Below are 15,555 nucleotides of genomic sequence, written 5' to 3'. Positions count from 1 at the left end.
TATTACTTAGTTAGTAGGCCTAATAGACTTCCGCTCAGAATCGTTTTCTGTGTTCAATTATTTATTATAATTTAATTTAAATTTAACAAACTCATATAATATCTACTAATATGATCTACTTGACACCTAATGTACAGTACAGCAGAGCGGTACCCATTTGCCAACCTTTTTTTCTTCTAAAAACATAAATAATCAACTATTTTAAATTTTCACAGTATATATCTACATGACTACCTATTATATTTTTATACACCGTATCACTGTGTATAGCTAATTATTATCTAGATGTATACTCATATGCAGGAACTAGGATATGATTATTATTATTTAGTTATTCATACAAAATATTCGGTAATTATCTAGATTTGTCTCAATAGCTTAGCTACCATAGTTGTCCATCGTGAGGTTATAAAATATATAACCGCGAATAAAATACTGGATGAACTAGCGAAAAAAAAATAAATATAAAAATAGATTTAATAACATCTTAAAAAATATTGTTCTTCATACATTGTATGAACAAGTTCGTATTTACTATTATTTAAAAATAAATTTTAGTTATAACTATAAATTATTTCTTAATGATAAATAGTGCCTGTTAAAAAATCAGCTACATCTCTTCTCTCTCCCTATAATAAAATGTTTTGACCGCACTGTCAAAGATTATAATATATGCCTAATATATATACATTTTGCATAATTCGTAGTTATTTTAAATGAATTTGTTTGCGTTCCCTTGATTGCGGTCGTTGCGGTAGAATTTTGTTCCGGAGGTGTATACAATAATATGTTAATACGAATGTATGCGTTATTACAAAAAAGAATTGAATTACCCATAGGGAATCCCGTCCAGACTCACTGCTCCCACCTCTCTAAAATTTAAATTGCAATTGCAGATATTCTGTAGCGCTATCGTACAATAAAAGCATAATTGTACCGTCTGAAGAATATTCGAGTTAGTGTTTGGCAAACTATGATTAAATAACTACACACGCAAATCGATTTCTTTCCCGAGTGCACAGATAATCTAGGCGTTTCATATAGTCTTCTTGGACCCACAATTTATTATTTATTGTGTGTAAAGAAAATACTGCTAGCCAATGGAGTCGAGTGTAGCGGGATCGTTCGAAAATGGGGTAGTTTTGATCACTGGAAGTACGGGGTTTTTGGGGAAAATGCTCACAGAAAAATTATTGAGATGTTGTCCGGTAAATAGAATTGCGATTTTAGTTAGAAGCAAGAAAGGATTTAGCGCCAGTCAACGGGTCGCGGACATATACAAACAATCTGTAAGTATAATGTACTGTAATACTTTATTTATTCAAACTTTGTTGAAAACATAATTTACGCTTATAGGGAAACTTTACTACCTAATGACTAATCGTTAAATTGATATATAAATATATAAAATTTCGTGTCTAAACGATCGAAGCGATATCAGTGTCAAACTTGGCTTATGTAACATTGTTTATATATTTTATGACTACTACATTTTATGTATTATTATTTGTCTTTTAGAATAGGTATAAATAATTATTATAGGCATTTATTATTTTATTGATACGATGACTTGTATAACGACAATAATAAATATAATTTTATTTTATAATAATTGAAGACGTACGACTGATAACTATACAAGCGCTAAACTTGGTCCATTTATTATTTTGTTAATGTTACATTTATATGTATAAAAAAAATAACTTTTATTATCTTAATAGATAACTATTTGTCTAATATAAGATATAATATATCATAAACACTATATTGTAATATCATAATGATTAAAAGGTACGATAACACATATTATTAGTGTTATGGTTAAATTATAATATTACATACATTTGACTACCTACCTGTTAAAAATATTTAATTATTTCTCAGCTATTTGACCGACTTCGTAGTGAAAAACCAGATTTTATAGAGTCAATCAGAATCATCGATGGACATTTAGAAGAATCGTCGATGGGTTTATCATCGTCGGACCGAGAGTGGCTGATAGAGAATGTGAACTTTGTTTTTCATTGCGCGGCTACGATTAAATTCAACGAACCTCTTGAATTAGCGTCGAAAATAAACATCCAAGGTACTGAAAATGTAATGACATTAGCATCACGAATGAAGAATCTCAAGGTAATAACTAATAAGTAATAACTATAATTTTACCATAAATAATTTGTAAGCTTCTGTTGCAATCTGTGTTCATTGACAATGATATAACGTTCGTATTAGCATTGATTATAAATAATAGTATTTATTTATAGTAGTATTATTTATAATCAATGGTAATAGGTACGTCATCGCCACTCTATGATAAGGTGAAAAATAAATCGAAAAACAACATGATAGTTGGACATTATTCATTATGAGTAGAGCATGGATTTTTATGCACATACAAAAGTATCAAAATATGCCATATAATACTCAGTCAAAATCGTGAAAATATGCAAAAAAAATTTTTTTTAGAATTAATTATGGTAAAAAATGCACAATTTTTATTTTATTATATAAACGTATAATAATCAATAAGGTGCATAAATCTTAAAAAAAAAACACAAAAAAATTATTACATGATAAATATTTTTTTTAAATAATAATTTATTTAATATATTTTTGTGTAAGATTGATCTGATTTTGGTACATCTGTTCTATAGATAAATATAACAGTTTTTTAATAGATGTAATACATATGTATTGCTTTGTGGGTATTATACTGGACGAGTATCATAATATTTCTTTTTAATTTCTATATAATATTCTTATACAATAAGTGGCACCTGAAATACTAAATTACAAAATGCATATACATTGTATAGGGTTTTGTGCACGTGTCAACAGCTTATTCGCACTGTCCGAGAAATGAAATCAAAGAAGAATTCTATCGTGTTCCAATCACGGCCAATGAGCTAAAAAATATTTTTGTTGATGAGGAATCATGTTCGAAGTAAAATATATTACATTTGTTATTAAATTTATAGTTTTCTATTATTTTGATTAATTATTTAATGAGGCAAAATGTAAATAATAGAATTCTAGAAGATTGGCCAAACACGTACACTTTTACAAAAGCCGTCACAGAAAATATGATACTAACAAACGGAAATCACTTGCCGATATCAATATTCCGCCCATCAATCAGTAAGAATAATAAATTCATAAGCATTAAACATATTTTCATGATTAAGAAAAATACAATATAATAAATTGTCAATCGTATTTTTTTTCTCATTTCTACTTTTAATAATATTTAAATGGAGATAATATGGATGATTTTGAATAAATATATTAAATTGGTTTTAAAAAATATAAATAATCAAAAAACGAGAATTTTATCAAATTAAAATTATATTATTTTAGTCGGGTGCACTAAGTCTGAACCGGAACCTGGGTGGTTAGAAAACATGAACGGACCAACAGGTCTGATTGCCGGGGTCATGGTTGGATTTTTGAGGACGGTACCAAACATCGGGAGCAATATAACAGATCTTATCCCTGCCGATTACACCGTCAACGCGTTGATTTCCGTCATGTGGGATACAGTTAACAGGTACGTAATGACTTGAACGATTTTCTCCACGCGATGGGAACACGTCTTAATTATAATTTTGATAATTTTTCAGACATAAACAGTTGAATGGTGTACCTCCCGAGGCACCGAAAATATATAATTACGTTTCTTGCGTCGAAAGCCCTTTGACGTGGGGTAGGTATATCAAAGAAATGCACGCTCAATATTATATTGCTCCACCTTTGCAATCGATGTGGTACGGTTTTTATATTTTCTATACGAATTTAATTGTCGGAAGTATTTTGAGATTTTTCTTACATCGATTACCAGCCGCTTTTATGGATTTGATATTGATTTTGACCGGTAAATCTCCTAAGTAAGTAATAAAGTAATTTAATTATTTTGTTAAGATTTAAGAATCCTGATAAGTTTGTTTATGTTGGATAATAAATATATAAAACAAATTAGCACTTTAAGTTAAATTTAGTCGGTTTGTATGTGAATATATTCTGAAATTAAACTTTGTAACTATTCATATATTTCATTTCACTGGGAACCAAGTTTTATAATATTTCATAAGTTGTATATTGCATTATTATATGTTCTTTGGGAGTTATGTATAAATTACGGTACAGATTATGTGTTTTATGTAAAAATAATTGTATTAAGAAAAGATTTAAGTTTCTAAAAGTGATTAATAAGTATAAAATATTTGTTTTTTATTTAGAATGTTGAGAATGTATGCAAAAACCGAAAGCATGATTGATTTGCTTTATAATTTTTCTACAAAACAGTGGAAATTTGAAAATAAAAATTCAAGAGAACTATGGTTGTTGCTAAGTAAAGATGACCGCGAAATGTTCCGGTTTAGCTTAGAGGAATTTGATTGGAAATCTTATATAAAAAGCTATTATTACGGGATAAGGAGGCATGTACTGCACGAAGATCTGAGCAACATAGAAAAGGCAATGTCAAAAAATCGACAGTATGATATTATAATTGATAGCTTTTCCTCTCTGGCTTTTTAATTATGTCTTTTATGATATAACACATTTATATTGGTATAATTGTTTCAGGTTATTATGGCTACATCGGTTGTTTGTGGTACTAATTATATCTGCCGTATTGCAATTGTGTTGGACGCTTATAAAAATTTTAAATTGATGACAAATTATTGACAATGATTGAACGATGGATATACATTTTATTTAAATCAATTATATATACCTAAGATTCATATTTTTGTTTATTTTCAGCTGTTTGCATCTATTGTATTATAATATATTATAGTTTTACGATTTAAATCAAGGAAAATCTGATTGTATATTATACCTTAAATATAAGCAACGGCATTGGACTTATATTGTTAAAAGTTAACAATTTCCCAAATTATTTTTATAAGAGACAATTTTTACTTTTATTTTGATAAAAATGTAATATTTAAGATTTTATAAATAAAACATCAAATTAAATTGGTTTTAATGTTATTTCATATTTTAAACAATGTTTTAGAATAAAGTCATTTATGATATACATTATTGTAATCAGTATGTTATGTGTAGCTTAGATTTTAAATTTAACCATAGAACATGATTTTACCCGTTTTCTAATGACATGTTTGTTTTTATATCTTATTTCATTGAAATTATTAAAACTTCAAGCTTTTATAAGAAAAATTGTGATGATACAATAATTATTTAAATTAATATGTACCTAATAAATCATGTTTTACATTCTCAAGATTGTTAAGCGAGTTAAATTACTCTCAACAAGACTTAAAAAAAAAAATTTCAAAATTTCAAATGACTGTTATTACAATTTTCTAGTGTGAAGTACACTTATAACAAAATGTAATTTAAAAAAAAAAAATGATAAAATAATTTTTTAAATCACAAATTGACAAAAATGACAAATTTGAATATGTTTTTATAGAAGTAAAATTTAATTACTAGAATCATCGGTATTGAATAATTGGTAGGCGAATGTTATACGCCTTAATATTTAGATTATACAGCTACAATTGCACTTTGTAATGTATTGAGTCGATTATGTAAGCGAACACCGAGTTATTATAAAAATAAGTATTGTAGGATCCATGGTTTTAGTTGAAACAACAGCCGATTCATGCACAGACAGTTTGATGGTATATCAAAAGAAATTGGAAAATAACTCCGAAGGCGTGAGGATGGAAAATGTAGGTAGTAAATATAAATTAGACATATCGTATTTATATACTTTAGACATAATGCGTTTATTTCAGCAACCAAAATTATAATTAAAATAACGAAGGGAAACAAATTACAGTTTTGCTGTACATCAAAACTCGAGTATACCTCGTCAATAACGTAACGTACCCAAGTGCTAAACTTGAACTCAATGATGAATCATTTTATACGAATAACGATTCTAGGCGGATACCGGTCTGTATTATCATATTCATTAGCGACACAACGGGTTTGACTAGTCAGATCATGGCCTAACCTAATGTCGACAGGTTATTGACCTCAGAAATGATACAGATAAGATGCATAATATGTTTTATATTATGTCTTATATTATATAAGTGTATAAGACAAGTGTACAAGAGAGTATAAATAACTAAAATACCGTTTTTATAATTATTTTTCCGAAATACAGAAATTATTTATATATAGGATGCATAATATTAGCTTCTTCTTACTGGTTTTTTTAATTTATTTTATTAAAATCAACAAATTAAAATAATTTTTAGGTATTTTTATTTCTATTTAATTTATTTGTCTATATTTATTTCAATATAAAGGTTTTGTATAATACGTTTTCGTCAGTTAATCGTTTATTTTTAGGAATAAGTGATGAGAAGAGCTGTGGCAGTGCATTTTTTAAGGAATTTTTACTGGGTGACAAAAAAATTAATAAATTTCACAAAATAAATACTCAATTATAGTATTATAGAACTATTTCATGCTTACCCAGTATTTAAAAATTAAGCCATTTAGAGTCTAGACCAGTGGTTTTCAACCTTTTTTAGATCATGACACCTCCGTTTTTTTATTTTTTTGTAATGCGACCCCCTTAAAAAAACGTTGTTTTATTCATCAAAATTTGATTTAATTACTGATAATATATTTATATGGTATACAATTTCGATAAGTTTACACTTAAAAATTTAATTGATTTATAATACATGTTAAGCATTCACAATAAATTTAAATACAAAATTGATAAATACGATTTAAAAAATGAACATTTTAACTTGTTATTCACGTGTTTATGGGATACTTGAGCTAAGATTACGCTCAACGGCATGTTATTGTATAGATATAGAAAAAAAAATAAAAAACTATTCCTATGTTTTGGAAAAATCATTTTGTCTATTATTTTTGGCGACCTCTAAACCAATTATTCGTGATTCCCAGGTTGAAAACCACTGGTCTAGACAAGTGGCGTTATTTTAGGGTTGGCAGGGTGGCATTTGTCCTTCCTTGTCAGTAGCGGGCCACTGTCGGGTATGTGCTAGTTTTGGGCCGCAAGCCCGCAAATATGGTTCATGACATTTTTTATGTCATTGCTAATTAAAGTTTAACCATGAGATCGTGGCTCGTGCTAATATGTAAATAATATTATAGGGTATTTCGGTCTCTGTATGACTGTTTATTTATTAGTTTATTAGTTATAGCTGTGAAGAAGAAAACAGCTTCACTAATAGATTTAATTGACATATTTGGAGCTATAAAAACTAGAAGACAGTTTTAATAAAACTTTTAAGAGATTTTGTATTCTTGTATTAAATCTTTAATTATTTTGACTAAGAGAATTTTTTTATCGAAAATAGTTGAAAAATACCCAAAAAAAATATCAAAAATATCATGATTTATTTTTAAAAAAAAGTCGGTAAATATCTTGTTCTTTTGCTGAGTAGTGGGTATTTCCTATATTTAACTATGTACCGTATTGACAAAGATGATGATTAATGATATCATCGAATTATTTTACATATAAACATAAACATACACCTTCACCCTAGAATAATCAGAATTTGCAAATATCTGAGTTTTATTGCGAAACCCAAATCCACATGTTTTGGGAATATAGAATAGTTTGAAATTTCGCAAAGTAGATCATATTCAAACCTACGTAAATCAAATAACTTAGTTTTGTAATGACTTCATATCTACTAAATATATATATATTTATATATATTTTGTAAAATCTTTGATACTTTTAGAGAAAATAAGTGTTAGCTTTTAAAAGAATTACGGTGTATTTTTGCTGTGGAATTATTATCACTAATCATTATTCAACTTCGTTGTAGACAGTTTTAACCGTCCATGTAGTGTCTGAGTAGGTTTCCATAACCACTTTTTTTATCAATGCGGAATACGTGTTATAATATTATACCGTAAGCGTTTACACGATATTGCTTATTACCTTTACCGTTTAAATTCCAATTTCAATAAACCATCATATGCTCAACTACTTCCTCTAACCATAACCGTCTCCATTTTTTTTCAAACATCAAAAAATTATTTATTTATTTTTTATTCTCGAGTTCATGGCTATCATAAAGCCCTTCCTGTCTCTTCTAAAAACTTTGTCAAGTAAGGGTCAATCATAATTATTTATATACCATTTTCTCTATAATTGTATTACTATTTTATTTTAATTTATGCAAGCTAACTACAATAGATTCATAATTTTATACTCTCATCTTAATTATCTTTATTTTAAATAATAATATGAACTTGTACCACTTAAAATATATCTATATTGTGTTTATTTATTTTAATTGTTGTAAGTCGTACAATTTTTTTGTTGTATTATTTAATTGTTGAGCTATCATAGTTTATACTAGTAGCTTAAAAAAAAAAAAATTGAAAATAAATATGGAACTATAAAAAAACAAAATATTTTTTTTTTAAATAAGAGTTCCATATTGAGATTTTTGATTTGTAATTACATTTTTGTATAATATAGATATTGATTTTAATCATACCGATTAAAACTGATTTAGTTGTTAAAATAACCGAAGAGTTTAAATGTTTTTCAGTTATTTTGGATGTTATATATTATCATTATATCATTTTTATAGGTGAAAAAGACTCGTTTGCTGGATAATATTATTTGGCAAGGGAATATCTGTAATAGGATGTTGCCCATTTTTTATTTTTTTTCCATGAATACTAATGATATCAATTATAAGAAAAATTACACCCGAAGTTTACGCCCTTCTGGTCCGCCCTAAATACGTCACAGTTTATAAGACTGTGGTCGGTTTAATTAAAATACAATTCATAGTTAATATATATTTCTAACTACATCTTATATTATGGGTTTTCTAAAATGATTCCATTTTTGGAGATTATTATCCAACTAAAATAAATTGATATAAAAATTTGATATGACCAGTGGTGTAACTATAAATTTGTGTCCCCGGGGCAGTATCAAGTGTTGACCCCATATATTTATATTATCTAAATTAAAAAAAAAAAAAAACAGCAGTCATAACTTATTATAAATTTATTATTATTTATTTATGTTATATGTACAAAACTACAAATAAGCAGCTATTACGTTTTTTTTCTAGTTTCCATCTCAGAAAATGTTTTTATTAGTTCTTTAGTGTCCTTTGTCTGTTTTCTAATAATATGATAGCTATGGTCTGGCTGTTTCGCCTGTTTTGCACTTTTTTCTAACTGCAGTATACCTGTCTCGTGAATTTTAAAATAAATTAATAAATTTAAAATGTTCGTTTATCATTTTAGATTCTGAACAGTGTGAAGAATGTATTGATTTTACAATGATGTATGTTTACTTTTATTTTTATTTTCATTTTTGTGTCTGTCATCAGGTTTTAAAGTAGAAATAATGCTTTAATTTTTGACTTCAGCCCTTTTTTGAAAAGAAAAATTAATCTAGTTGGTCAAAAATAAAAAAATTCCAGCAGTTTTCAAAAGCTTCAGGAAAAACCTTAAAAAGTAACAGAAAAACAGGAATTTTTACGCATAATCAGTTTTTAACAAAATCGATTTTTTTATTTTACTGTAACTCAAAAACGAATCGTTGTATATATTTGAAAATTTCACCAAATATTTATATTAGCGTTATCTATTTACGATTAAATTTTCAAAATATTTTGACTTTTTTTAAGCTATTTGCAGACAATTGAAATTTTTGATTTTTATAATTTTTTTTCTTGAAATGCTGATAAAGAAAATTGGCTTCCCAAAAAATCTTTAAAATTTAATACAATAAGTTTATTATAAATTGTACGTTATCGTAGTAAAAAAAAAAAAAAATCAAAAACCGTTGGTCACAATTTTTGATTATAAGCATTTAAAATTCTAATGTTCACGAAATATGTCAAAATCACGAAAATTAACAAGGAATTTTGAAGTTTAAAATTCATAAAATTTTTGTGATTTATACCTAATGTTAAAAAACCCAATACAAGATTTTCCATAAGTTTTCCTTCAAATAACTGTAAAAAAGAACGCCAGCGTCAATATAGAAAACATTTTGTGAGCGTGTGAAATTTAATTTTTTACGAAATCACGTAAAATATCAATATATTGCAATTTAAATACAGGTTATAATATAATATATCCTTCTAATTATCCTAGACTGACAAATTATCTTCGTTTAGATTCGTTTTTCGTGTACAACGATACTTGTCTTTGCATTCAAATTTACCAAATCATAAATACAAATACAGTACAAATTGTATTTACAAGGGTCGAGGACCCCGGGGGGCATTGCTGTACCTTGCCATTCCATAGTTACGCCACTGGATATGACGTATTAAGAGGAGGATACTGCACTCGTATTTAAGTATTTTACAAATACGTACCATAGCAAATCTACGCTCAGCCATAGGCGGATATTTGGTTACATCCGTGGGAGGGGGGCTAAACATTTTTGTCTTATTAGCGTAAACAGACATTTTTAGACATTTCAACTTAATAAATAATGGCTACTCCTATTTTATTCTAGCTGAAGCAACTAATAAGTTTGTATAGGTAACAGGAATATTATAAAAAAAAAAAAAAAAGAAATAGCTACTAAATTTTTTTTTTCAATTTGTATAAACCTATTGCTTTGTGTATCGGTATGGTTTGATTACGTTATGTTCTGAAGGGGCTTAAGTCCCCCCCAAGTCCTCCCCAATATTCGTCTATGCGCTCAGCAATTCACGTTTAGCTTCGTTAACTTTAATTTTAGAGTGACTTATTATGAAATTTAATGGTAAGAATTTTAACTGTGTTCGTATGTTGGAGTTTTATGATAATTCAATTTTTCATTGGTTTTTGCGTAAATAAAATAGAACATGTTTAAAAATATTCGTAACTCGTTTAAAAACAGGTAGAGTTTCCTACCATGTGAAATTGTGAAATGTCAATATTTGAATGAAAACATAATATGCCATATATTTTTTTTTAATGTGACTTATGTAATGTGTACATATTATTAAATTATTTTAATTTAAATGAAAAAATACAATATGTACTCCATATAATAGTATACCTATTATGTAATCGATATTATTCGCGAGGACATAAAATATTTGTTGTTTTCGTTTATTCTATACTTCGTGTACCTGTAAATACTTGTTTATGTTTATCACGTTATGTATCATACATCGTCTGGATCAGAGAAACATATTGTAAAAATAAAATTCTATGACGTATGATGACGTTGTACTTATATCTTTCAAGGTTAACAAGTGGTTATACGTCATGGTAATAAGTAAATTAAAATATAATGAACAACTTCTGTTTGACGTGCGCAAAGAACGGTTATCCTCAATATAAAATACGTATGATTCTGATGTCATGCACCAGACAGAACGAGTGGCAGAAAAACGGATTTGATGTTCAAAACAAAGACAACCATTGGAAGTGCAGAACCGTTTATTTAATACGTCTTCTACTTTCTGACCAATATGATCGTAACGTCTGATCTTCAGTTTGATCGTAAAATCACCAAGAACCTATCCCCTCAATAACAACCTTTTTCAAAATACCTAGTGCACCGTGTAACGTCTAGTTTATGCATTTTTTACAAGCAATAATCGGTGGGGTTTTACGCTCCTATAATTCTACTACAGTATGGTCTAAAGGTGTAGCTAAGCCAAGGAAGACATATTTATATTTTATATAAAATTATATTGTACACAATACTGTACGGTGTATTCGATAAATTTTTGAGTATACGATATTTCGAGAACCTTACGAACATCAGGTGGAAAGAAATACCGTAATTTCTAAATTTGTATTTTATAAAATTAGAATCGAGTTGATTGTGTTTAAAAATGTAAACAATTAGGTATTGTCGAAGAAAATACTATCTAGAGAAACTTCTTTTTCCGAAAATATTTTGTACATTATCATTATTGGTTGAACAATTTGTTATTGTTGATATTGTGTAGTTATAAGTTATGTATAATTTATTTAGATTTTAAATTTCGAGTATTTTTCGCCTTATTAGCTGACGCCTTACGTCGTATTTTCACTAGTTATCCAGTACGTGTGTTAGAATAAATGTTCTGTATTTTAATTTGTATTTTATACTGTTACGTTTTAAGATTAATGTTAATAATTTGTATTGGGCTTGTCCCATTTCATAATAATAAATAAATATAGAATTTTGTTCAAATGTGAAATGATCAGAAAATGTAAACACGCCTTTTGTATTAAGCATATTGCCAGTGGCAATGTGCGTACTTTTCAAAATTACATAATCACATAATTATTTAATTATTTAATAGTTATTAATTTATTTTACTTACTAGTTATTACTATTTATCACATTATTATATTATACCTGTTGAGTGTTTTCGATTTACGCCTTGAAGGTGAGAGTCTGCATCCACACTTGCGAATCACAACGCATTGTTCGAATTTTCCTAGTGAATATCATATTAATAATAAAATAATAGCCAATTTACAGATAAATACTAGATCCATTGTTTTCGATTGCATTGCACAGCTATAAAAACAGCTGATACACCTGGATAGTTCGATGCCGTATTAGCAAACAATGGAAACCCGAAGGTTGTTTGACGAGACACTAGAATACGACATAGATGTAGGTTCACGTGCACGCCGTTGGCTGGCGTAAGAATAGAAACGATAATAAAACACATTAGTTAAATTTGTATTTATACAGTTGAATGAGATTTTTTTAAAAGAAATTGTAAGAACTGAAAAATTCACAAATTTGAGAAAAACAGTTTTATTGTGAATTATTACGTTGTTTGGTATTGAAAAAACCTTTCGTTTTATAATTTTGGTATGCATGAAAATATTTTGAAATTATGTTAGAACTGTTAGAAAGTAAAAGTAAACGGATTATACAAATTTCTATAGGATAATATAGATAGAATTTAACTTCAGTCCCTCTTGAATAAGAAAATGAAACTAGTTGGTACGGTTTTTTTTTGGGGGGGAGGGGGTGTCAAAAAAAGTTCAGTAGTTTTCAAAAGCGTCGGAAAAAACCGTAAAAAAGTAACGGGAAAACGGAAATTTTTACGCATAACCAGTTTTCGAAAATCGATTTTTTTATTTTGCTGTAACTTAAAAACGAATCATTGTAAATACTTTGAATTTTCAATGTTTATATTAACGTTATCTATTTAGGATTAAATTTTCAAATTATTTAAATTTTTTTAAAGTTATTAACAATTGAAATGTTCGATTTTTATAAGTTTTTTTTTCGAAATGGAGATAAAAAAAAATTGTCAATCTAAAAAATATTAAAAATTGAATAGAAGGTTTATTATAAGTTGTAATTATTGTAGTATATATAAAAATAAAAAATAAAAAATCGTTAATCACAATTTTTATTTATAAGCTTCAAATGTTTACGAAATATGTCGAAATCGCAAAAATTTGCAAGGAATTTTGAAGTTGAAAATTCATAACATTTTGGTGATTTATACCTAAGTTAAAATCCCAATACAAGTTTCTCCATAACTTTTTATTCAAATAACTGTAAAAGAGAATATTAGCGTTAATATAGAAAACATTTTAAGAGCGTATGAATTTTAATTTTTTATGGAATCGCGTAAAATAACGATATGTTAAATTTAAATATAGATCGTAAAATAATATAATATATCCTACTAATTATCCTACACTGGCAAATCATCTCCGTTCAGAATCGTTTTTCGTATATAATGATACACATAAGACTAAAGAAGTCAATGTGAACAAGCTAGTGCAAAATATTTTATGTTGAATACAAAGTATCTGACCGTGAACACCATGTCAAGGATGGCTGGCTGAATTTACCGGACGTGTGGCCAGAGGTAGGGACACCTCTCGCACTGGTTGAGAAGAAGAGGACAGAGGTGCAGCTGTCGAGGAACTTCCTGTTCCAACAGCTGAAGGGGAAGAAGAGGCTAGTGAGTTTGTAAGCCAACAATATCAGCTAGCGAAGCACCTTAAGCCGACTTCGGACCTGGAAGCCACCAGCACACTGGCCTTAAAGAGGTACTAACTCGTATTTAAATATCATGAACAAGAAAGTATTGTTAAGGTCGACACACTTAAATAAGATTTTCAGAAGTCACTAATTTAATAATATGCTATACTTTATGTAGTAGTTGTATGTTCTACTCTGCAAAGACTACGTCATGGTGGTACATATTTCATAAGTGTCAAGTTAAACTATTTTGTTTGTTTTAAATAAATTATTTATTTATTAAATATAATAAAAAAAAATATTATTAATAAGTGTAATATTGTTTTTAAAATTACAAAATATTAAAATGTATTAAAAAGGTCCTATGTCACTAATAATGTTTAATTATTTATAGAAAAAAAATGTTAAAATTTATTTTTAAATGTGATATTATTTAATCGAAATTACGATGAATGGTATTTGAGTATAAATTGATTAATAGAAAACCCGTTTTTTGTTTCTACTGAATACTGCAGAAAAGTTATAAAATATAATATAATTAGGTTCCTTTAACAAACAACCATAAAAAAAAAATAAAAAAAATAAAAACAACAAAAACCGATAAACAATATACAGATTATATTGTTAATTTACATTTTATAACAATTTGTACCTAATTACTTTCTACACTAAATACTAATACAATGTTATCGGAATATAAATAAGTACCTAATATTATTTTCATTCTTTTTAAGTAAGAAAGTCTATTGTTCTATACCTTAGAGAATGTTTTGGAGGTATTTCCTACGTTATGGCATGTGATCTGTATTGACCGCGATGACATAGTTCATATTATATTTATCCTTGATATTGTTTTCTGGCTTGTGAAAAAAAACACCCGGGAAAACTGCCGCGACTGCGGTGTCAGTAAATCATATCATGCCGCGGTTTATAATGACCGCCAACACCGCTGTGTTATAAAATTATCGTCTCCGATAAGAATTGTATACCCGTAAAATATTCATTGACGAAAATAATGATTATTAAATTGTTGTTTGCTATGCATGTAATTTACCAGAGTGAGATTACATATTATTAAATCCATCGTGTATTTCATACGGTTTATATTTCATTTTGAAGGGCATTTATTATTCTGCAGTAGAGTCGGTAGATATTATTCGTTTTGTATTTAATACATATAAAAAAAAAAACTATATATTTCGGTTTTTGTATCCTATCCAGGTTCTTCGCTATGTTGAATTCCGTGAAACTAAGTGCTGTCAGGTAAACAATGAGCAGTTCATAAATTGTTTATGATATTTGATTTTGATTGTAGATAATAGAGAAAGATAATAACACCGTTGTAAAACCAGTATATTTCTCAATTATTTTAAAGTTTAAAAATGTTTAAATATTTTATAATTGACAGCAATAGTTACCTATAATAATATTTACTACCCGGAAACTCGATCACCAGACACTAATATTTTATTTATCCAACTCCTCAAAATACAAGTACCTATCTATCTAGTCGCGGAGATCTGTGTTATGTGCGTGCTCGCTTCAAGCACGCACAGTATGATAAACACAAACCTAAATAAACCCGTTTTATCTAATTTTATATATTATTAGTTATTATTAGGCATTCTGATATTTTTGTTTCG

The 15,555-nt window shown here is 27.7% G+C and overlaps 1 protein-coding gene across 1 annotated transcript; it reads left to right on the top strand.

Annotated features, from left to right (window-relative positions):
- The first annotated feature begins 951 nt into the window (after nucleotides 1–951).
- On the top strand, nucleotides 952–4,907 carry LOC113560720 (fatty acyl-CoA reductase wat-like). The gene is made up of 8 exons (XM_026966766.1): nucleotides 952–1,289; nucleotides 1,885–2,133; nucleotides 2,817–2,944; nucleotides 3,029–3,138; nucleotides 3,358–3,547; nucleotides 3,621–3,884; nucleotides 4,236–4,493; nucleotides 4,585–4,907. The coding sequence occupies exons 1-8, from the start codon at nucleotides 1,101–1,103 to the stop codon at nucleotides 4,670–4,672; spliced, it is 1,476 nt and encodes a 491-aa protein (XP_026822567.1). The 5' UTR covers nucleotides 952–1,100; the 3' UTR covers nucleotides 4,673–4,907.
- Nucleotides 4,908–15,555: the final 10,648 nt, after the last annotated feature.

This window comes from Rhopalosiphum maidis, chromosome 4 (genome assembly GCF_003676215.2).
Source record: "Rhopalosiphum maidis isolate BTI-1 chromosome 4, ASM367621v3, whole genome shotgun sequence".
Lineage (NCBI taxonomy): Eukaryota > Metazoa > Arthropoda > Insecta > Hemiptera > Aphididae > Rhopalosiphum > Rhopalosiphum maidis.
Note: the sequence above shows the minus strand (reverse complement) of the source record. Positions and strands in the feature narration are given on the sequence as shown.